General features: G+C 44.7%; 1 protein-coding gene across 1 annotated transcript in view; it reads left to right on the forward strand.

The window, feature by feature from the left end:
- The window catches only part of LOC126426916 (skin secretory protein xP2-like), a 242,360-nt gene that overhangs the window by 32,456 nt on the left and 185,397 nt on the right, over positions 1-24,507 (forward strand). Inside the window, exons 2-3 of the mRNA XM_050089020.1 lie at positions 2,926-3,007; positions 18,701-18,745. Of these exons, the coding sequence (XP_049944977.1) occupies positions 2,926-3,007; positions 18,701-18,745 (127 nt within the window). The remainder of the gene's footprint in view (positions 1-2,925; positions 3,008-18,700; positions 18,746-24,507) is intronic.

A 24,507-nucleotide genomic window follows, 5' to 3' on the forward strand; every position in this document is an offset into this window, starting at 1 on the left:
TAACATTTTTATTTAAACAGATTGTCATTACGTTAAAATATGTTCACATATTACTGAGCACAAAGATACTGAAACATGTTTGGTCTTATATAAAATATGGAATAGATATCCAATAATTGTATCCATAAAGACAGCTGCTGCAAGAACTGCAAAAGCAAAAGGTGAATATCACTGAAATGTGCACAAAATTAGACTTATAATTGCAGATTGGATGATTTATAAAACTTTGAGTAGAATAGTATGTTTTTACAAATACAGGAGGAATCACACTGGAATTTTGAGCTCAGTTCCCATGTTTACAAAAATAGTGATGAATTGAGGTTGGGTCTGTCTTTTCATAAAGAAACTGTTGTTTTGCTTTAATATGCAAACATGTTTCACCACAGTTGTGGCATCCTCAGTGTGTTTTTTGTTTCATTTTTTTTGAAATACATATATACGAATTATGTTCTTGTTGAAAAATATCTTACATCGGATTTTTGTAGTTATTTACATAACATATGTACTTTACCTTTGTTTTACATTGTGTCTGTCAAATGGCTGCCAACTGAAATGAGCTACAGGTCTAAATCAGTACACAGTGTGATGCGAAAACATAAGGGATGTAAAGATATCTCTGACTGAATTCTTGTTTATAGCCGAACCTACAAAATATATCAATATGCCCATTTTTGGCCTTACCACTGCTGTATTTGGTTTGTCCTGAGTTGTCCCTTTTTTGTATTTGTGTGACACACGTGTTTTTGTTGTTTTTATCGGTAAAAAATGTTGTTAAGCTTTGATATGGAGAACTATTAAATAACATCCGATGTAACATGTTTCCTAACCTAAACACAATCCTTAAGAATGTATTTCAGAAAAATAAAAGAAAAATCCCATTGAGGATGACAATAGTGGTGAAACATGTTTGGATATTACAGAAAAACAATAATTGTGTATTGAAGTACAGTTTCTGAGACACTGTATTGACGAAGAACAGCTGTACAATTACGAATGAACTGCTAAACAGCTATTCTGTTTCTGCATCAGATTTATTATATTTCAGATCAAATGGAAAATTGTTCCAGATCAAGATTCGAGTCTGGATTTCCCACGTGTCGCAGGCAGTAACCGTAGCCACTTCCGCTAAGACACCAGGGCAGATAGAGATTTGGGCCGCTCCTCGAAGCATCCTCGGATAGCCTAAGTGGTGAACATGACCGCCCACAACAAGTTCGAAATCTGAGTTCGATACCTGGTCAGGCACAAATTTTCATTTGAGCTCATGCAGAAACATAAACGCAATTTGCGAGTTCATTCTTAATAACGGTATAGTGCCAAAAGGTGGACCAAACGTCAACTCATTATTACAGAAAAAATTTCGACACAACCAAAAGTTTGGAAAATTTGGATTTGTATAAAATTTTGAGAAATTTGTTTTTTAAAATATTACTTCCATCAAAATTAAATTTCGTACTAATTGCAAATACCTGGAACACTATTTTACATTTAATTTGTTTGCTTTGTTATTACATTATGAAATATGCCATAAAACAGCATCAGTATTGTGTACTTTTTAAAGCAATTTCAAATGACATCAGTTCTACATCTACTTCTACATTTATACTCCGCAAGCCACCGAACGGTGTGTGGCGGAGGGCACTTTACGTGCCACTGTCATTACCTCCCTTTCCTGTCCCAGTCGCGTATGGTTCGCGGGAAAAACGACTGCCGGAAAGCCTCCGTGCGCTCTCGAATCTGTCTAATTTTACATTCGTGATCTCCTCGGGAGGTATAAGTAGGGGGAAGCAATATATTCGATACCTCATCCAGAAACGCACCCTCCGAAACCTGGGCAGCAAGCTACACCGCGATGCAGAGCGCCTCTCTTGCAGAGTCTGCCACTTGAGTTTGCTAAACATCTCCGTAACGGTATCACGGTTACCAAATAACCCTGTGACGAAACGGGCCGCTCTTCTTTGGATCTTCTCTATCTCCTCCGCCAACCCGACCTGGCACGGATCCCACACTGATGAGCAATACTCAAGTATAGGTCGAACGAGTGTTTTGTAAGCCACCTCCTTTGTTGATGGACTACATTTCCTAAGGACTCTCCCAATGAATCTCAACCTGGCACCCGGCTTACCAACAATTAATTTTATATGATCATTCCACTTCAAATCGTTCCGTACGCGTACTCCCAGATATTTTACAGAAGTAACTGCTACCAGTGTTTGTTCCGCTATCATATAATCGTACAATAAAGGATTCTTCTTTGTATGTATTTGCAATACATTACATTTGTCTATGTTAAGGGTGAGTTGCCACTCCCTGCACCAGGTGCCTATCCGCTGCAGATCTTCCTGCATTTCGCTGCAATTTTGTAATGCTGCAACTTCTCTGTATACTACAGCATCATCCGCGAAAAGCCACATGGAAGTTAGCTTTGCGCTGCGGCATTTTTCGGTGGACACGACATTTTTCAGTTCAGCGGTATCGTGTGTCAGCGCTGCTTACTCTTCGGTGTTTGTTCATGGTATAAAAGAAGTTCACAGACAGGTCAAGCGGCTGTTTGTGCAAAGGTGACAGTCTAGCAATCGATAATGACAAGCGTTTGAAACTGAATGGTAATGACAGAAGAGAAGGATAAGAATTGTCGGTATCTAATATGTGATGTACAGTCATATAATCGACTGGTACCACAAATTTACTGCAGAACAACATTACAACATCGTTGACGATGAATGAGTTGTGCTATAATATCAAAATAACGATGCTTATACATGAAATGGCGTTTTTCATTAGCATACAATATCAAATGACAAAACGTACATGTGGTCTGGTATCGACTATTGAAGACTATACTGAATGGTAAACTAAGGGAGTCTGGGTGTGGCACATTACACTGTGTGGCACTACAGGGGGCTCTCCTTGCTCTGTTCACAGGTCGTGCGCCTTGAGGAATGTGAACGTGACTGTGGTCGCCCGCCGCCCCCACAGCACTGCTAGGACGCTGCCCGTCCTCAAAGTGAGTACACTACGTCTCCATCTACATCTACATCTACATCTATACTCAGTAAGCTACCTTGCTCTTCTGAACCACTGCCACCCTCCGCCCCCCCCCCCCCCCCTTTTACTGTTCTAGTCATAAACAGTTTGCTGGAAGACCAATTGCTGGTAACCATCAGTGCAGACTCGAAACTCTCTATGGTCTTTTCGCGGGATATATTTGATTTGATTTGTTTATGTTAAGCCCAATTGGCACTCCCTGCACCAAGTATGGATCCTCTGCAGTTTTTCCTGCATTTCTCTACAGTTCGCATCTTCTGTGTATACAGCTGCACCATCCACGAAAAACTTCATGGAACTTGCGATGTTTTCCACTATGCCATTTATACAGAGTGGTCCATAGATCGAGACCGGTCCAAATATCTCACGAAATAAGCGTCAACCGAAAAATCTACAAAGAACGAAACTCGTCTAGCTTGAAGGGGGAAACCAGATGGCGCTATGGCTGGCCCGCTAGATGGCGCTGCCACAGGTCAAACGGATATCAACTGCGTTTTTTTAAATAGGAACCCCCATTTTTTTATTACATATTCGTGTAGTTGGACCACTTTTTTCGTTTGTAATAATCACAAACATATGGCTCACAATTTTAGACCAACAGTTGCTAACAGGTATGTTTTTTTAAATTAAAATACAGAACGTAGGTACGTCTGAACATCTTATTTCGGTTGTTCCAATGTGATACATTATGCCAGTTTACGTTACCGCCGTTGGTGAATGACGCTTCGTCGCTAAATAGAACACGTGCAAAAAATCTGTCATCGTCCCGTAATTTCTCTTGTGCCCAGTGCCAGAACTGTACACGACGTTCAAAGACATCGCTATGCAATTCCTGGTGCATAGAAATATCGTACGGGTGCAATCGATGTTCATGTAGCACTCTCAGCAACGGCGTTTTTGAGATTCCCGATTCTGGCGCAATTTGTCTGCTACTGATGTGCGGATTAGCCGCGACAGCAGCTACAACACCTACTTGGGCATCACCATTTATTGCAGGTCGCGGTTGACGTTTCACATGTGGCTGAACACTTCCTGTTTACTTCAATAACGTAACTATCCGGCGAACGGTCCGGACACTTAGCTAATGTCGTTCAGGATACCTAGCAGCATACATAGCACACGCCCGTTGGGCATTTTGATCACAATAGCCATACATCAACACCATATCGACCTTTTCCGCAATTTGTAAACGGTCCATTTTAACACGGGTAATGTATCACGAAGCAAATACCGTTCGCACCGGCGGAATGTTACGTGATACCACGTACTTATACGTTTGTAACTATTGCAGCGCTATGTATCACAAAGCGAAAAAAGTGGTCCAACTAAAACATTCATATTTCTTTACGTACTACACGAATATGTAATAAAAATGGGGTTCCTATTTTAAAAAAACGCAGTTGATATCCGTTTGACCTATGGCAGCGCCATCTAGCGGGCCAACCATAGCGCCATCTGGTTTTCCCCTTGAAGCTAGACGAGTTTCGTTCTTTGTAGATTTTTCGTTTGATGCTTATTTCGTGAGATATTACGCCCGGTCATTATCAATGGACCACCCTGTATACAGGCTGTTACAAACAGGTACGGCCAAACTTTCAGGAAACATTCCTCACACACAAATAAAGAAAAGATGTTATGTGGACATGTGTCCGGAAACGCTTAATTTCGATGTTAGAGCTCATTTTAGTTTCATCAGTATGTACTGTACTTCCTCGATTCACCGCCAGTTGGCCCAATTGAAGGAAGGTAATGTTGACTTCGGTGCTTGTGTTGACATGCGACTCATTGCTCTACAGTACTAGCATCGAGCACATCAGTACGTAGCATCAACAGGTTAGTGTTCATCACGAACGTGGTTTTGCAGTCAGTGCAATGTTTACAAATGCGGAGTTGGCAGATGCCCATTTGATGCATGGATTAGGACGGGGCAATAGCCGTGGCGCGGCACGTTTATATTCAGACAGATTTCCAGAACGAAGGTGTCCCGACAGGAAGACGTTCGAAGCAATTGATCGGCGTCTTAGGGAGCACGGAACATTCCAGCCTATGACTCGCGACTGGGGAAGACCTAGAACGACGAGGACACCTGCAATGGACGAGGCAATTCTTCGTGCAGTTGACGATAACCCTAATGTCAGCGTCAGAGAAGTTGCTGCTGTACAAGGTAACGTTGACCACGTCACTGTATGGAGAGTGCTACGGGAGAACCAGTTGTTTCCGTACCGTGTACAGCGTGTGCAGGCACTATCAGCAGCTGATTGGCCTCCACGGGTACACTTCTGCGAATGGTTCATCCGACAATGTGTCAATCCTCATTTCAGTGCAAATGTTCTCTTCACGGATGAGGCTTCATTCCAACGTGATCAAATTATAAATTTTCACAATCAACATGTGTGGGCTGACGAGAATCCGCACGCAATTGTGCAACACGTCATCAACACAGATTGTCTGTGAACGTTTGGACAGGCATTGTTGGTGATGTCTCGATTGGGCCCCACGTTCTTCCACCTACGCTCAAAGGACCACGTTATCATGATTTCATACGGGATATTCTACCTGTGCTGCTAGAACATGTGCCTTTACAAGTACGACACAACATGTGGTTCGTGCACGATGGAGCTCCTGCACTTTTCAGTCGAAGTGTTCGATCGCTTCTCAACAACAGATTCGGTGACCGATGGATTGGTAGAGGCGGACCAATTCCATGGCCTCCACGCTCTCGTGACCTCAACCCTCTTGACTTTCATTTATGGGAGCATTTGAAAGCTCTTGTCTACGCAACCCCAGTACCAAATGTAGAGACTCTTCGTGCTCGTATTGTGGACGGCTGTGATACAATACGCCATTCTCCAGGGCTGCATCAGCGCATCAGGGATTCCATGCGACGGAGGGTGGATGCACGTATCCTCGCTAACGGAGGACATTTTGAACATTTCCTGTAACAAAGTGCTTGAAGTCACGCTGGTAAGTTCTGTTGCTGTGTGTTTCCATTCCATGATTAATGTGATTTGAAGAGAAGTAATAAAATGAGCTCTAACATGGAAAGTAAGCGTTTCCGGACACATGTCTACATAACATATTTTCTTTCTTTGTGTGTGAGGAATGTTTCCTGAAAGTTTGGCCGTACCTTTTTGTAACACCCTGTATGTTGTTGAAAGGAATGGAGCTATAACAATCCGCAGGGATACGCCAGAAGCTACTTTCACATCTCAGGACTTCTCTTCATTGAGAATAACAGGCTGCGTTGTGTTTGCTAGAAACACTTCCATCCAGTCACACTGATATTACCTACGCTCGCATTTCTTCATTATGCGGCTGTGGGCAACTGTATGGAATGCCTTTCAGAAGTCAAGCAACACGCCATCCATCTCGTCGCTAGTATCTACTGCTCTCGAAGTCCGTCCCAGTAGGTGTGTGGTCAGCATGACGGATTGCCATCCTACGAGTCCCAGTTCGATTCCCGGCTGGGTCGGAGATTTTCTCCGCTCAGGGACTGGGTGTTGTGTTGTCTCCATCATCAATCCATCCCCATCCGGCGCGCAGGTCGCCCGATGTGGCGTCGAATGTAATAAGACCTGCACCATGGCGGCCGGACCTGCCCTGCAAGGTGCCTCCTGGCCAATGACGCCAAATGCTCATTTTCATTACCGCTCTGGATCTCACGCATCAGAGCATTACTCCTGGTTATCGGGCCGTATGACAGGCAACAGTCAGGTTGGTGTCCCACGGCTGTCCACGACATCTCCGCACACATATTTGCTGGTCCTTGGGGTTCAGTTTGAGGCGGGACTCATCACTGAAGACAATTCTACTCCAGTCGATGAGATTCCACGTGGAAGACGTGTCCGTAGACGACCCCAACACCCGTGGGGTACCATCGTGACTGTCGCGCGCCATATGGCACAACAACCAAGAGTGATAGTCTCGGGTACCATTTCGTTCCACAGTGGGACACCTTTGGTTGTCATCTGCAGCAGCCTTACAACACAACGGTACGTCTACGATATTCACGCCCCGTTTTGTTGCCCTTCATGGTAAGCCGTCCTGGGCTTATACGAGGGCGGTTCAGAAAGTAACCTCCGATTGGTCACAGTGCGGGTTGTGGGGGGAGTAGCGACGCCATCTGTGCGTTCACGCACTCAACAGGTCAGTCGGCATCAAGCCGTGGTCGAGTGAACGTCGTACCTGCGCTAGTTTAGTTTTTGTGGCAGTTTGAAATGTGTGCTGCAATAGAAAACCCCGCCAAATGTGAAGTGCGTGCTGTCATAAGGTTTTTTACAGCCAAAGGATATTCTGCAGCAGCTATTCATCGTGAGCTTTGTGCCGTGTATGGACCAAGAGTTATGAGTGAAGGAGTTGTCCGTGAATGGGTACGTTTATTTAAAAGTGGACGAGAAGACTTTCATGATGAAGAGAGGAGTGGTAGACCATCATTGGTGACTGACGAACTCGTTCAGACAGTTGATGCAAAAGTTCGTGAAAATCGACGTTTCTCAATGTCGGAGTTGTCTACTGGTTTTCCACAGATTTCTAAGACTCTCTTGTACGAGATAGTGACAGCAAGATTGGGTTACCGTAAGTTCTGTGCACGATGGGTCCCCAAAATTCTTACCGACCACCACAAAACTCAAAGAATGGCCTCTGCATTAGACTTTCTGTCACGTTATGAGGACGAAGGAGAACCATTGTTAAACAGAATCGTGACCGGTGACGAAACCTGGATTAAGTACGTGAACCCTGAGACAAAAGAACAATCAAAGATGTGGGCAAATTCAAATTCGCCTACCAAACCAAGAAAAGCCTCGCAAGATTTTTCTGCCGGAAAACTGATGGCAACGGTGTTTTGGGATGCCAAAGGGGTGTTGTCGGTTGAATTCATGGAACGTGGTACGACCATTAATCAAGACGTGTACTGTGAAACAATAAAAAAGTTACGACGGGCTATACAGAACACACGCCGTGGTATGCTGACTTCCGGTATTGTTTTTTTGCACGATAACGCCCGTCCTCACTCTGCTCGCAGAACAACGGCCCTTCTTGAGTCCTTCAAGTGGGACGTTATCAACCATCCACCTTACAGCCCAGACCTGGCACCAAGTGATTATCACCTCTTCATGCATTTGAAGAAATGGCTCGGGTCACAGCGGTTTGATGACGACGAAGAGCTCAAAGATGCGGTCACAGGCTGGCTCCAGGCACAAGCGGGTGATTTTTATGCAGAAGGAATTTCAAAGCTTGTGAAGAGATACGATAAGTGCCTCAATCGCTATGAAGACTATGTAGAAAAATAGTGCAAAGATGTAGTTGTAAGATGTATATATTAAAATATTTTTATTTAACTTGGTGTATTTTTTTAAATCAACTGGAGGTTACTTTCTGAACGGCCCTCATATGTCAACAAGATAATGCCTACCAGCACATGGCGAGGGTTTCTACTGCATGTCTTCATGAATGCCAAAACCTGCTTTGACCAAACGGTCAGTGGATTGTTGTGTTGGCGGAAGAGCCAACACCGTGTTACTAGAGGAGGCCGAAATGCACGCGTTTTAGCTCACGCAGGCTGACGTGCGGAGGAAAGAACTATACTGACGTGAGGTCTGGAACATGACAAGGAATTAGAATTCAGAAAGCGGACGTAATTAGTTTGATAATTATAATCCATTAATGATGAGCGTCGCTCTTGACAGTCCATGATTCACAATATTATCTGTTCAGAATACATTCATAGTAACTGAATATGGCGCCTTGCTAGGTCGTAGCAAATGACGTAGCTGAAGGCTATGCTAAACTCTCGTCTCTGCAAATGAGAACGTATGTAGGCAGTGAACCATCGCTTGCAAAGTCGGCTGTACAACTGGGGCGAGTGCTAGGGAGTCTCTCTAGACCTGCCGTGTGGCGGCGCTCGGTCTGCTATCACTGACAGTGGCGACACGCGGGTCCGACGTATACTAGCGGACCGCGGCCGATTTAAAGGCTACCACCTAGCAAGTGTGGTGTCTGGCGGTGACACCACGTGGTTCCCTTCCCAACTCAAAACCTTTGGAGTATTATGTGCAGGGCCCTCAAACCAGCTCAAAATTTTGACGATCTAACGCCTCAGTCGGACCAAATTTGGCACGACATCCCTCAGGAAGACATCCAACAACTCTGTCAATCAATACCAAGCCGAATATCTGCTTGCGTAAGGGCCAGAGGTGGACCAACAGATTATTAACTTGCTCAATTTATGAAATTCTTTCTCTTGAATAACTCATCCATTATTTTCTGAACGTGTGATCATTTGTTTGTCTGCACACATACATCACATCTTCCAATTTCCCTTCCATTTAGATGATCGTTCAAATGGCTCTGAGCACTATGGGACTTAACTTCTAGGGTCATCAGTCCCCTAGAACTTAGAACTACTTAAACCTAACCAACCTAAGGACATCACACACATCCATGCCCAGGGCAGGATTCGAACCTGCGACCGTAGCGGTCGCGTGGTTTCAGACTGTAGCACCTAGAACCCCTCGGCCACCCCAGCCGGCCATTTACATAATACCTTTGTGTTGCATCGTTTTCACTTGTCTTATGGTGCATATGCAACATCGTCTTTCGGGTAGAGGAAATTAGTTGTATCAAGGTATTTTGAGTTTTTACATTCACTGTGATACTTCAATTGTTTCTGAATGCTTTTGAGAGATAGTGCTGGAAAATAAGTTCAGCAATACTGCCATACCAGTCTTCGCTCATTTACTTCATGGAAGGTGACCCACCACAAGACCTTTTACGTAGCTGCAGATAGGACGGTTTGCATACATTTTCTGAAAGAGAACCCATATAGGGACTCTGACCTGCATGAAGAAATCCAACGGAGTAAACAGAAGTAAAAGACAAATAGGGACCGAGACGGTGTAAGGCGCTGCAGTCATGGACTGTGCGGCTGATTCCGGCAGAGGTTCGAGTCCTCCCTCGGGCATGTGTGTGTGTTTGTCCTCAGGATAATTTAGGTTAAGTAGTGTGTAAGCTTAGGGACTGATGACCGTAGCAGTTAATGCCAATAAGATTTCACACACATTTAAACATTTTTTCAAAGGAACAAGACGAATTATATCAAGCAATTTCGTCTTGTAGTCAAAAGGCTGTGTTAGGTCTCATCATAATCAGCTTTTATTACGACAAAATATAGGCTCTGATGAACTAAGATTGGTTAATTAGTTGCATGTTCCATAGAACACTTGAACGTTTCTTTTATCGAATTGATGTGGAACAATCAGTTTACACGAAATCTGTACAATATTAGTGTTAACATTAATTAATACATTCTAGTCCCATTCATGCAACTACACACGAAAACAATGTTTCTTTCTGGCTACCAGTTTTTAAATAGAAATTCGTCAATGAAATTGAAAGAGTTTTCGAAAAGAAATTATTTTAAGCTAGAGTTAATAGTTGCTTTGCTACCTGTGAGACATTTTATGTTATTGGGAAAATGATAAAAGAATGTTATTGCTGCATATTGAACTCCTTTTGAGCCACTGACAGCTTTAATAAAGGGTAATAAATGTATTCCCTCTAGTGTTGTAGGCATGGACATTATTGTTCTTCTCAAATTGTGATGCATTATTTATGATAAATTTCATTAATGAATATATGTATTGTGCCAATGCAGTTAAAATGCGTAGCTCCTTGAAGAGATACCTACATGATATCTGTTGTGAACAAGACATTTTATTTTTAGTGCTCGCTTTTGTGCAATCAATACATTCTTTCTAAGTGATGAGTTACCCCAGAAAATTATACCATAAGACATTATTGAGTGGAAATATGCGACATATGTCAGAAGTTGATTCCTTTGTTTCCAAAATTAGCAATTATAGGAAGGTCCAGTTCAAGTATCCTTCGATATGTACACTGAGAAACTCTGAGCATTCTGCCCTCTATACTGACTCTTGCTCATACGCTACATCAGCTGTTGGTATGACTCTCTTTATTGTACAGAACTGAATACAGTGTTTTTTTTTCAAAATTTATGGAGACTCAATTTTCTAAGAACCACTTCATAATTGTCTGGAAAATGTTATTTATCTTTTTTCTGTTGCTTTCTCTCTGTTGTAATTTATTATAACACAAGTGTCTAGTGCCATGTGCAAAAAGTAGCAATTCTGCTTTTTCAGTATTAGTGCAAGGTCATTCATATCTGTAAGGAGTAGGAGTGGGCCCAAAATTGAAAATGTGGGACTCTCTTTGTGACTTCTGCCCAGTCACTAAAATTATCTGCCCTTCTGACACTGTTTGAATGATTCAGCATTGTGTTTGTTAAGTGTGCATGAAAGCATCAGTTCCATAAAACGTGACTTTTCCTAAGAAATTAACAAGATCTGCGCAGTCAAACACCTTGGAAAGATCGCAGAAAGTACCGACTGACGATACATATTATTATTATTTAAGGTTTGTACTATTTCATTACTGAATGTATAAATAGCATCCTTACTTGAGCATACCTTGTGGGATCCAACTGTGATGTGCTAAGTAAATTATTTCCATTTAAGTGTGTGACTACTCATGAGTACATAATTTTTTGGAATATTCTGGAAACAAGATGCCAGTAGGGAAACTGGACGATAATTGGTTAAGTCTGTCTTGTCGCCTTTCTCATGACGCAGTTTAAGTTAGCTATTTTAACCTGTCTGGAGAAATTCCCTGTGCTAGCAATGGATTGCATATATGTCTAAGGACATTACTTGTTAAGCTTGGACAAGTTTCCAGAATTCTGTTCGAAATTCCATCGACCCCACACGACCTTTTGTTGTTTAGAATTTTTGTGCTAATTGTATTAATTTCATTGAAGGATACTGATGCTGCTTCTAGTTGCTCAAAATTTTGGGGAAATACATTTTTAATATATTCCCTGGTGCTTCAACTGAAGCAATTAATCCTACATTTGCTGCTACTTTTAGGAACTGATTGTTAATTTGTAACTTGTGAATTATCGGTCACAACATTGTCATTTAGTTTACTTGTTATGGTATCTTGTACAATTACCTGCTGTCCTGTCTCCTGTGTGACAGTATACCATACAGTTTTAATCTGCCCGCCTGCTTCGCTGAGTGGTAATGTGCTTGCCTCCCACGCACTGGGCCCAGATTCTATTCCTGGCCAGGTTGGAGATTTTTCTCCACTTGTGGACTGGGCATTGTGTTATCATCATTTCATTCTCATCATCGGCCGCGAGTCGCCCAATGTGACGCCAAATGAAATAAGACTTGCACTTGGTAGCCGAACCCGAATGGGACATCCCAGCCAACAATGCCATATGATCATTTGCATTTTTTCACAGTTTTAATGTAATTCATCTTCTTCTTGTGCTACTGCCTTTGTCCCACATTGTGCACAGGGTTGGCAGAGTAAAGTACGGATGGGGCACGGTTCATTTTAAGGGGTGGCCGGATGCCCTTCCCGCCTCCACCTCATGCTCCCAGGGACGGAATTAGTGTACCCCAGTTGTCAGCGTCTAGTGTAAGTCATCAAGAGTACAAATGAGTTTCAAATGTCTGCGAGTTGTGTAACTGAGGCAGGATGTGGGGACCAGCCCAGAATTCACCTGGTGGGATTTGGAAAACCACCTAAAAACCACGTCCAGGCTGGCCCGCACGCCGGCCCTTGTCGTTAATCCGCCATACGTATACTACCGTATACGTCAACACTAAAGGATTTTTAAAAACTCCAAAACTTTTTTTACATTGCCATACTGTGCCCACAGCTAGTAGTGGAACTAAGCACACCTCAAACCATATGTCAATATAAAATAAATAATAGGGCGGGGGGAGTTCCTTCATGAATAAACCTTCCAACCTCTCAAATCTCTAAATTTAAAAAAAAATCCTTTAGTGTTCTACGGAAGTAGTATTTCGATTGGTAGTCGTAATTACACCCTGTTAGATGTTACATGCTGAGTATATTATTATTATATTACATGTGAACACAAGGAGCACATGACCATGCAGCGCCCCCTACCAAGGGCGCTTCACTGCTAGTTGACTTGTTTAGCTTCAGTATATGCTCTGCTTCAAGACTGCTTGTGTCGCAGTATTAGTCATATGTTATTGGACACTTTCTTCGACTTGTCAAGGCTGTACGACTGGTTGGCTAGAAAGCAGTTGAAGTTTGTGGGTTGTAACTCATATGACCCGATCTCATTTTCTGTAATGTTGAGACGTGTTGAGTGTGCTGTTCACTCATGTTTTGTACTTTTTTTGTAACAGATGTCTGAAGATGGGTGTAATCCCGAAACGCATAACATGTTCTGATAAAAGAGACAATTGAACATCTCATGACTTTATTGCGATTGTACGCCATTGGTTGCCAATTATTAACATAAAAATGATGGCAGGTCTCAGACGAGGTTTTATGTCCTGTATCTCATTCCCACTTGAGCCCCCGAAGCATATCGGTAGCACTTGTGTGCTGGTCGAAGCTAGCTGTAACAAATCTAGGAGCTAGGAGCTCGCCTCTGAATTGCTCCGCTGTCTTCTTTCAAACCGACCTGGTGTGGATCCCAAACACTCAAGCAGTACTCAAGAAAAGGTCGCACCAGAGTCCTATATGCGGTCTCCTTTACAGGTGAACCACTCTTTCCTAAAAATTCTCCCAGTACATCGAAGTCGGCCATTCGTCTTCCCTACCACGATCCTCATGTGTTGGTTCTACTTCATATTACTTCGCAACGTTACGCCCAGATATCTAAATGACGTGACTGTGTCAAGCAGGACACCAGTAATGCTGTATCAGAGCATAATGAGTTTCCAACTGAGATTTTGTCTAAGTCGTCTTTCATCTTCCTACATTCACTCAACTTCGACACCCTATCGTACACTTTTTTTTTTTCACTAGCTGCTTATATTTTATGACCCACCGTCTAATTTCTTATGGTGGGTCGTATATTGCCACTTAGCCGCTGTGACTGGGTCCGGGGTCTGCAGTGACTGAAAGTAACACCACACCGGCTCCCGTCCCCACTCACATCGTTGCCCGTGTCCCGCCACGTGGAGGCGGGCTCTATTTGTTTAGATCCATTTGATATCTTTTTTTTTTTTGTGCAGCATTAGAAAAACTTATAACTAATACAAAATCAAGTAAGATATTAATAAACAAAACGAAATTAAATATTTAGAAAGAAGGAAGGAAGAGAACTGAATAGAGAAGTTATAGGTATAATATGGCCCATCACCTGGTTGTGGGCGGCGGCCCGGGTCTTGGAATGACCCTCAAGACGCTGGTCGTTGCTCACCATGCTTTTAACATCTACCATCCTAAAAACTACCTTAACTAGAAGAGATTAGGACGTTAAAGCTAGAAACTAAGACTAAGACCTCCATGTCCAGCCTGCTAAACTATTTACGATATACAGTAGAGAGGTAACTGATTTTGTGCTTGGCTCAAAGTTGCTAATGAAAGGGTACTTGTGGTAAAAGTAATAAGGTAATGGCGCTAACGGTTTGTGTTGAGCCTGCAAGGCTCCTAGTAGAGTACATCAGGCGCAAGCACCTCCCGGCCCCGCCGACAACACGACCTGAACGGTGGTTTTCCCCGATCTACCATAGGTATCCGTCGGGTTGGGCTCAAAAGAGAGGAACCACAATTAAGATCCTTCCATCCAGGACGTGCGCCGCCTCTTACCAGGGGGGCGTAGGTCCCTTGAAGAGGTGCCCAACTTTAAGCTTCAGATGAGAAGTTCTTAGTGTAGTGGAAGTTGAGGTATAGGCTGTGTAGGTTGGTTGTACAAACAGTTCACGCTGAGCCAATGAGACTTACAATGATACGTGGTGTGGCAGTTAGCACCTTCCGGCCCCGCCAGCAACACAGACTGAGCGGTGGTTTTCCCCGATCTACCATAGGTATCCGTCGGGTTGGGCTCAAAAGAGAGGGACCACAATTAAGATCCTTCCATACAGACTGTGCGCTGCCTCTTAACGGAAGGTGTAGGTCCCTTGAAGAGGTACCTAGCTTTAAGCTCTTATTGGACATGGAGATGCTGTTAACTATTTATATATACGGTGCAATCTGTTTTTAGGATTGTGTGTGACTTGTGCACCTCTTGTCGGTTGTTCCATTCTGTTCTTTGAATTTGACTTGGTTGACACTATGGATCATCCGCGCTGGACGCTTCAATATCTACACTCCTGGAAATTGAAATAAGAACACCGTGAATTCATTGTCCCAGGAAGGGGAAACTTTATTGACACATTCCTGGGGTTTGATACATCACATGATCACACTGACAGAACTACAGGCACATAGACACAGGCAACAGAGCATGCACAATGTCGGCACTAGTACAGTGTATATCCACCTTTCGCAGCAATGCAGGCTGCTATTCTCCCATGGAGACGATCGTAGAGATGCTGCATGTAGTCCTGTGGAACGGCTTGCCATGCCATTTCCACCTGGCGCCTCAGTTGGACCAGCGTTCGTGCTGGACGTGCAGACCGCGTGAGACGACGCTTCATCCAGTCCCAAACATGCTCAATGGGGGACAGATCCGGAGATCTTGCTGGCAAGGGTAGTTGACTTACATCTTCTAGAGCACGTTGGGTGGCACGGGATACATGCGGACGTGCATTGTCCTGTTGGAACAGCAAGTTCCCTTGCCGGTCTAGGAATGGTAGAACGATGGGTTCGATGACGGTTTGGATGTACCGTGCACTATTCAGTGTCCCCTCGACGATCACCAGTGGTGTACGGCCAGTGTAGGAGATCGCTCACCACACCATGATGCCGGGTGTTGGCCCTGTGTACCTCGGTCGTATGCAGTCCTGATTGTGGCGCTCACCTGCACGGCGCCAAACACGCATACGACCATCATTGGCACCAAGGCAGAAGCGACTCTCATCGCTGAAGACGACACGTCTCCATTCGTCCCTCCATTCACGCCTGTCGCGACACCACTGGAGGCGGGCTGCACGATGTTGGGGCGTGAGCGGAAGACGGCCTAACGGTGTGCGGGACCGTAGCCCAGCTTCATGGAGACGGTTGCGAATGGTCCTCGCCGATACCCCAGGAGCAACAGTGTCCCTAATTTGCTGGGAAGTGGCGGTGCGGTCCCCTACGGCACTGCGTAGGATCCTACGGTCTTGGCGTGCATCCGTGCGTCGCTGCAGTCCGGTCCCAGGTCGACGGGCACGTGCACCTTCCGCCGACCACTGGCGACAACATCCATGTACTGTGGAGACCTCACGCCCCACGTGTTGAGCAATTCGGCGGTACGTCCACCCGGCCTCCCGCATGCCCACTATACGCCCTCGCTCAAAGTCCGTCAACTGCACATACGGTTCACGTCCACTCTGTCGCGGCATGCTACCAGTGTTAAAGACTGCGATGGAGCTCCGTATGCCACGGCAAACTGGCTGACACTGACGGCGGCGGTGCACAAATGCTGTGCAGCTAGCGCCATTCGACGGCCAACACCGCGGTTCCTGGTGTGTCCGCTGTGGCGTGCGTGTGATCATTGCTTGTACAGCCCTCTCGCAGTGTCCGGAGCAAGTATGGTGGGTCTGACACACCAGTGTCAATGTGTTCTTTTTTCCATTTCCAGGAGTGTATGTTGGTGCCCTGGTCTGTATCTGTTTCTTCTTCATCACTCGTGGTGCTAATCATATCTGTGTCCCCCTATCGTACACCAGCAAACAACCGCAGATTGCTGCCCACTCTGTCCGCCAAATCATTTCTGTATACAGAGAACAACAACGGTCCTGTTACGCTTCGCTGTTGCACTCCTGATGCAATCCCTGTCTCCGATGAACACTCGCCATCGAGGACAACATAATGGGTTCTATCACTTGAGAAGTCTTCGAGCCAGTCAGACATCTGGAAGCCTATTCCGTACGCACGTACCTTCGTTACCAGTCTGCAGTGCGGTACCATGTCGAATGCGTTTGCGTTTACAGTATTCCGCCTTTTCTTGTACGCAGGGCGGCGTGTTATAACCCCACTTTCACAGCAGACAGCTCTCACAACACTCTCAGTTCCGGCGACGACTTGAAAACAAAAACGACCATTAGTGACTTGTCGGACTCAGTGCGTGAATAACTCCGCAGGGGCGCCACAACAGACCGGCTTGCCGCGAGAGGTCGGTTGAGATGACAAAGTCGCTCGTGCCTGTGACGAAAATCATATTGTTCGCACTGCATGATCGCCGCAAGTCTGCCGACTCGATAGGTGAGCAACACTACTGGCCATTAAAATTGCTACACCACGAAGATGACGTGCTACAGACGCGAAATTTAACTGACAGGAAGAAGATGCTGTGATATGCAAATGATTAGCTCTTCAGAGCATTCACACAAGGGTGGCGCCGGTGGCGACACGTACAACGTGCTGACACGAGGAAAGTTTCCAACCGATTTCTCATACACAAACAGCAGTTGACCGGCGTTGCATGGTGAAACGTTGTTGTGATGCCTCGTGTAAGGAGGAGAAATGCGTACCATCACGTTTCCGACTTTGATAACGGTCGGAGTGTAGACTATCGCGATTGCAGTTTATCGTATCGCGACATTGATACTCGCGTTGGTCGAGATCCAATGACTGCTAGCAGAATATGGGATCGGTGGGTTCAGGAGGGTAATACGGAACGCCGTGCTGGATCCCAACGGCCTCGTATCACTAGCAGTCGAGATGACAGGCATCTTATCCGCTTGGCTGTAACGGATCGTGCAGCCACGTCTCGATCCCTGAGTCAACAGATGGGGACATTTGAAAGACAATAATCATCTGGACGAACAGTTCGACGAAGTTTGCAGCAGCACGGACTATCAGCTCGGAGACCGTGGCTGCGGTTACCCTTGACGCTGCATTACAGATAGGAGCGCCTGCGATGGTGTACTCGACGACGAACCTGAGTGGACGAATGGCAAAACGTCATTTTTTCGGATGAATCCAAGTTCTGTTTACAGCATAATGAAGGTCACATGCGTGTTTGGCGACACCCCGATGAACGCACATTGGAAGCGTGTATTCGTCATCGCCATACTGGCGTATCACCCGGCGTGATGGTATGGGGTGCCATCGGTTACACGTCTCGGTCACCTCTTGTTCGCATTGACGGCACTTTGGACACTGGACGTTACATCGCAGATGTGTTACGACCCGGGACTCTACCCTTCATTCGATCCCTGCGAAACCCTACATTTCAGCAGGATAATGCACGACCGCATATTGGAGGACCTGTACGGGCCTTTCTGGATACAGAAAATGTTCGACTACTGCCGTGGCCAGCACATTCTCCAGATGTCTCACCATTTGAAAACGTCTGGTCAATGGTGGCCGAGCAACTGGCTCGTCACAATACACCAGTCACTACTCTTGAAGAACTGTGGTATCGTGTTGAAGCTGCATGGGCAGCTGTACCTGTACACTCCATCCAAGTTCTGTTTGACTCAATGCCCAGGCGTATCAAGGCCGTTATTACGGCCAGAGGTGGTTGTTCTGGTTACTGATTTCTCAGGATCTATGCACCCAAATTGCGTGAAAATGTAATCACATGCCAGTTCTAGTATAATATATTTGTCCAATGAATACCCGTTTATCATCTGCAATTCTTCTTGGTGTAGCAATTTTAATGGCCAATAGTGCATCAAATAATGACAATTTTTTTCCTGTCTGTTTGCAGGAGTTACGCATCCGCCTGCCAGTGCTGAAAGTAAAGTGCCAGAAGGTGAGTAGCCCACCGTCTCTGCACTACATCTACGTCTGCTTCACCCTGTGTAGGGATAGGGACTTCCATGTGCTGTACAATATGAGGGAATATATTGATGTAGCTGCTCTGAATTTCCTCGTAAAACGACTCGAAATATACGAGTGGAGTTATCAAAAACAGGTGTCGCAAGAACATTTACTATCCTCTAAACATTGGCAGTATACAGAGTGAGTCACGAGGTTTTCCCCCGGTTTCTGGAGGGTATTCCTGTGGTTATTTTGAACAAAAAATGTAAATAAAGTAATGGGATCAGATCCATAATTAAGGGGCGACAGTAATTGAAAAACTCAAGAAAATGGCAGATAAAAACTTTTATTGTAGGATTTCACTATCAAAAATGGGCGTAATTATTACTTTAAACGATTTTCTAGCAGTCTATTGCATTCAGAGTGGATTTAAAGCAAGTGTTCAAAATTTCCTCCCTGAATTTGAAGCCAGAGATTCGCACGGGAGTGAACCGCGCGACTAGCATTTTGTAATTTCACACGCTCGTTCCTTATTGACGTTGCGGCATCGAAAATGCGTTGTATCAAGTCTTCTCGCGTTTCCGCCTTAGTTTCGTACATGATGTCTTTCATCCACCCCTAGATGCAGTACTCTAGGGGTCTTAAATCTGGGAATGGTTCAAATGGCTCTGAGCACTATGGGACAACTTCAGAGGTCATCAGTCCCCTAGAACTCAGATCTACTTAAGCCTAACTAACCTAGGGACATCACACGCATCCATGCCCGAGGCAGGATTCGAACCTGCGACCGTAGCGGTCGCGCGGTTCCAGACTGTAGCGCCTAGAACCGCTCGGCCACCCCGGCCGGCATATCTTGGAATCTGGCAGGCCAGTTGATAGGGCCTCCGCGACCTATACATCGATGTGACAATTGCTGATTAAGATAAGCTGTTACCACACGGTGGAAATGTGCTGGTACCGTGTCATGTTAGACGTACATGTGGCGTCTGGTTTCCAGAGGAACATCTTCAAGAAGCTGCGGTAAGTCTTCTCGTAAACAGTTAACGTACATCTGACCATTTAAATTTTCCCGGGAGAACAAACGGCCCCAGTGACTGGCCACACCCAATACCACATCAGACACTGACACTGAATCTACGTTCAAACTGACATACCACCGTGGCATGGGGATTTGCGTCTGCCCAGACATGCATGTTGTTGATGCCGTCTCTTGTAAAAGTTGCCTCATCAGTGAGCATTATGATAGAGCTGCCGATTTCCATCTAACCTGTTACAAAAGTGCAAACAGTTGGCATAATCATGTGCCTCTGAATGGTGAACTTTCTGCAAATGAAAAGAATACAGTCCATTCTTATGACGAATCCTACACAACTTAGATTGTGAAACGTTCAGTCGGGTAGCTAGGCGTCTTATACTTGAACGAGGACTGCGTTCTACTGGATTAAGAACGTTTTCCTCTTCTTGAACTGCGCAATGTCTTTTGGAGTGAATAGAAATACTGGGATGAGTACCAGTTTGTAGCAATGTTCGATATGTTCCACTAAATGTTTTGGCACTCGGTATCTTACGATTACGATACCGACAGTGATAATCGGAAATGGCAGCTTTCGCATTACCATCACAGCAGCCCAAAATTTACACCATCTCTCTATACTCTTGCGATGAAAACTTGTGTGGTATCGCAAAGTGTAGTGCACACAGGAGACAATAACAGTAAACAGTGACTGCAGTATCAACAACGTGGTTGTTATGCAAACGTACCACTCGCTGCACATGTCTACCTAAGACTGATCGTGTGGCCTGTGAACACAAGTATAGCTCCTTAATTATGGATCTTATCACATTATTGTAATTACATTTTTTGTACCAAATAACCTAAAGAGGCCTGCCGCACTGCGTCCATGGAGACGAGGCGCTCGCCGGAGCTTGAGTCTTGGTGGTGACTTAGTACCTATAGGGTGTTTCAAAAATGACCGGTATATTTGAAACGGCAATAAAAACTAAACGAGCAGCGATAGAAATACACCGTTTGTTGCAATATGCTTGGGACAAACTTTCGAAATTACAGTAGTTACAATTTTCAACAACAGATGGCGCTGCGGTCTGGGAAACTCTATAGTACGATATTTTCCACATATCCACCATGCGTAGCAATAATATGGCGTAGTCTCTGAATGAAATTACCCGAAACCTTTGACAACGTGTCTGGCGGAATGGCTTCACACGCAGATGAGATGTACTGCTTCAGCTGTTCAATTGTTTCTGGATTCTGGCGGTACACCTGGTCTTCCAAGTGTCCCCACAGAAAGAAGTCACAGGGGTTCATGTCTGGCGAATAGGGAGGCCAATCCACGCCGCCTCCTGTATGTTTCGGATAGCCCAAAGCAATCACACGATCATCGAAATATTCATTCAGGAAATTAAAGACGTCGGCCGTGCGATGTGGCCGGGCACCATCTTGCATAAACCACGAGGTGTTCGCAGTGTCGTCTAAGGCAGTTTGTACCGCCACAAATTCACGAAGAATGTCCAAATAGCGTGATGCAGTAATCGTTTCGGATCTGAAAAATGGGCCAATGATTCCTTTGGAAGAAATGGCGGCCCAGACCAGTACTTTTTGAGGATGCAGGGACGATGGGACTGCAACATGGGGCTTTTCGGTTCCCCATATGCGCCAGTTCTGTTTATTGACGAAGCCGTCCAGGTAAAAATAAGCTTCGTCAGTAAACCAAATGCTGCCCACATGCATATCGCCGTCATCAATCCTGTGCACTATATCGTTAGCGAATGTCTCTCGTGCAGCAATGGTAGCGGCGCTGAGGGGTTGCCGAGTTTGAATTTTGTACGGATAGAGGTGTAAACTCTGGCGCATGAGACGATACGTGGACGTTGGCGTCATTTGGACCGCAGCTGCAACACGGCGAACGGAAACCCGAGGCCGCTGTCGGATCACCTGCTGCACTAGCTGCGCGTTGCCCTCTGTGGTTGCCGTACGCGGTCGCCCTACCTTTCCAGCACGTTCATCCGTCACGTTCCCAGTCCGTTGAAATTTTTCAAACAGATCCTTTATTGTATCGCTTTTCGGTCCTTTGGTTACATTAAACATCCGTTGAATACTTCGTCTCGTTGCAACAACACTGTGTTCTTGGCGGTGGAATTCCAACACCAGAAAAATCTTCTGTTCTAAGGAATAAACCATGTTGTCCACAGCACACTTGCACGTTGTGAACAGCACACGCTTACAGCAGAAAGACGACGTACAGAATGGCGCACCCACAGACTGCGTTGTCTTCTATATCTTTCACATCACTTGCAGCGCCATCTGTTGTTGAAAATTGTAACTGCTGTAATTTCGAAAGTTTGTCCGTCTGAAAATGTACTGTTGTCCCAAGTATATTGCAACAAACAGCGTATTTCTATCGCTGCTCGTTTAGTTTTTATTGGCGTTTCAAATATACCGGTCATTTTTGAAACACCCTGTATGTACCGCATTTTTAAAATGTGAGTACGCCTATTCAGGCTGCTTCAGTTTTATTTCTAGATCATGCCCTCGCAGACATATCAAAGAATCAGGTTTATCTTCTGAAGAAGGCTCAATTACTTGGGCTGAAACCTAGGTAAAGGTTGTTTTCATTACCGCAATCCAGGCTGATACTTTCTTATATATTAGATTATCACGATTGCTGACTGGGCTGCATTGTTGAAAGTACTAAAATGATTGAATGCCACTGTGAGTGCAGTAATTATTATAATCTTGTCCTCACGATCGCTGTGTGAGTGACACATAGGCGCCGGCCTGAGTGGCCGAGCGGTTCTAGGCGCTTCAGTCTGGAACCGCGTGACCGCCACGGTCGCAGGTTCGAATCCTGCCTCGGACATGGATGTGTGTGATGTCCTTAGGTTAGTTAGGTTTAAGTAGATCTAAGTTCTAGGGGACTGATGACCTCTGATGTTAAGTCCCATAGTGCTCAGAGCCATTTGCACCATTTTGACACACAGGCGGTTGTAGTATATCCTTAATCATTTCAGTCCAGTTCTTGAAACTTTGTTAACTGACATTCTCAGGATAGTGTGTGTCTGTCTTCAAGAACCTGCCAGTTCACTTTTTTCAGTATCTCTGCTACACTCTCCCACAGCTCAAAAAAACCTGTGACTATTCGTGCTGCCCTTCTCTGTATACGTTCAGTGCCCACTCCCCTCTGTTAGTCCTATCCGACACGGGTCCCACGCACTGCAGCAATATTCTACGATGGGTCGCACGAGTGATTTGTGAGAAATCTCCTTTGTAAACTGACTGCACTTCCACAGTAGTCTACCAATATACCGAAGTTTACCACCCGCCTTATCCACGATTGAACCAGTGTGGTCATTCCGTTTCATACCCCTACAAAGTGTTACACCCATGATGTATTTGTACGAGTTGGCCGATTCCAGCAGTGATTATAGTCATAGGATACTACGTTTTTTCGGTTTTGTGAAGTGCCCGATTTTTCATTTCTAAACATTTAGAGCAAGTTTCCGGTCTCTGCACCATGTTGAAGTCTTATCGAGATATGACTGAATATTTATACAGCTTCTCTCAGATAGTGCTTCATTATAAATAACTGCATCATCTGCAAAAAGCGTGATTTTACTATTGTCTGTAAGGTCATTAATATGCAAAATGAACAGCAAGGGTTCCAAAACACTTCCCAGGGACATAGGTGAAGTTACTTGTACATCTGCCGATTACTCTCCATCCAAGAAAACATGATGTGGCCTCCGTACCAAAAAGTCGTCAGTCCAGTCACAAATTTCACTTGGTATTCCATATGATCGTACTCCTGACAATAAGCTAGATGCGGTACTGAGTTACATGCTTTTCGGAAATCAAAAAACACTGCATCTACCTGATTGTCTTTCAGTATGTTATGTCAGAAAAGTGCAATTTGGGTTTCAAATGATCGATGTTTTCGAAATCCATGCTGGTTGGCATTGACGAGGTCATTCTGTTCAGGATACCACACTATGTACATGCATACATACACTAATCCTATTCCATAGACCATGAATACGACATTTCGTAATGATGTGGAACGTCTCAGTTTAACATAAGTTTTCTTTACACAAAATAATTAATTAATATTTTCTTACAGTTACTACTTCATATCTAAGAATTCATCTACTGAGTAGAAGAAGTTATCTTTCAGAAATTCTTTTAATTAGCTTTTAAATGTTGGTTGGTTATCTGCCAGATTTTAATACTACAGGGTGATTCAAAAAGAATACCACAACTTTAGGAATTTAAAACTCTGCAACGACAAAAGGCAATCTAAGCACTATCTGTCGGCGAATTAAGGGAGCTATAAAGTTTCATTTAGTTGTACATTTGTTCGCCATTTCAGCCAATAAAGTTTTTGGTCCCTTTTTCTTCGAAGGTGCTACTGTAACTGGACTACAGTATCTGGAGATGTTAGAGAATTGGCTGTTCCCTCAGCTCGAACAAGAAGCACAACAATTCATATTTCAGCAGGATGGAGCGCCACCACATTGGCACTTATCTGTCCGTAACTACCTGAACGTCAACTACCCGAGGCGATGGATCGGCCGCCAGGCAGCCCGTGACAGAGCACTTCATCACTGGCCTCCAAGAAGCCCTGATCTTACCCCCTGCGATTTTTTCTTATGGGGGTAAGTTAAGGATATGGTGTTTCGGCCACCTCTCCCAGCCACCATTGATGATTTAAAACGAGAAATAACAGCAGCTATCCAAAC

This window comes from Schistocerca serialis, chromosome 11, assembly GCF_023864345.2.
Source record: "Schistocerca serialis cubense isolate TAMUIC-IGC-003099 chromosome 11, iqSchSeri2.2, whole genome shotgun sequence".
NCBI classification, from domain to species: domain Eukaryota; kingdom Metazoa; phylum Arthropoda; class Insecta; order Orthoptera; family Acrididae; genus Schistocerca; species Schistocerca serialis.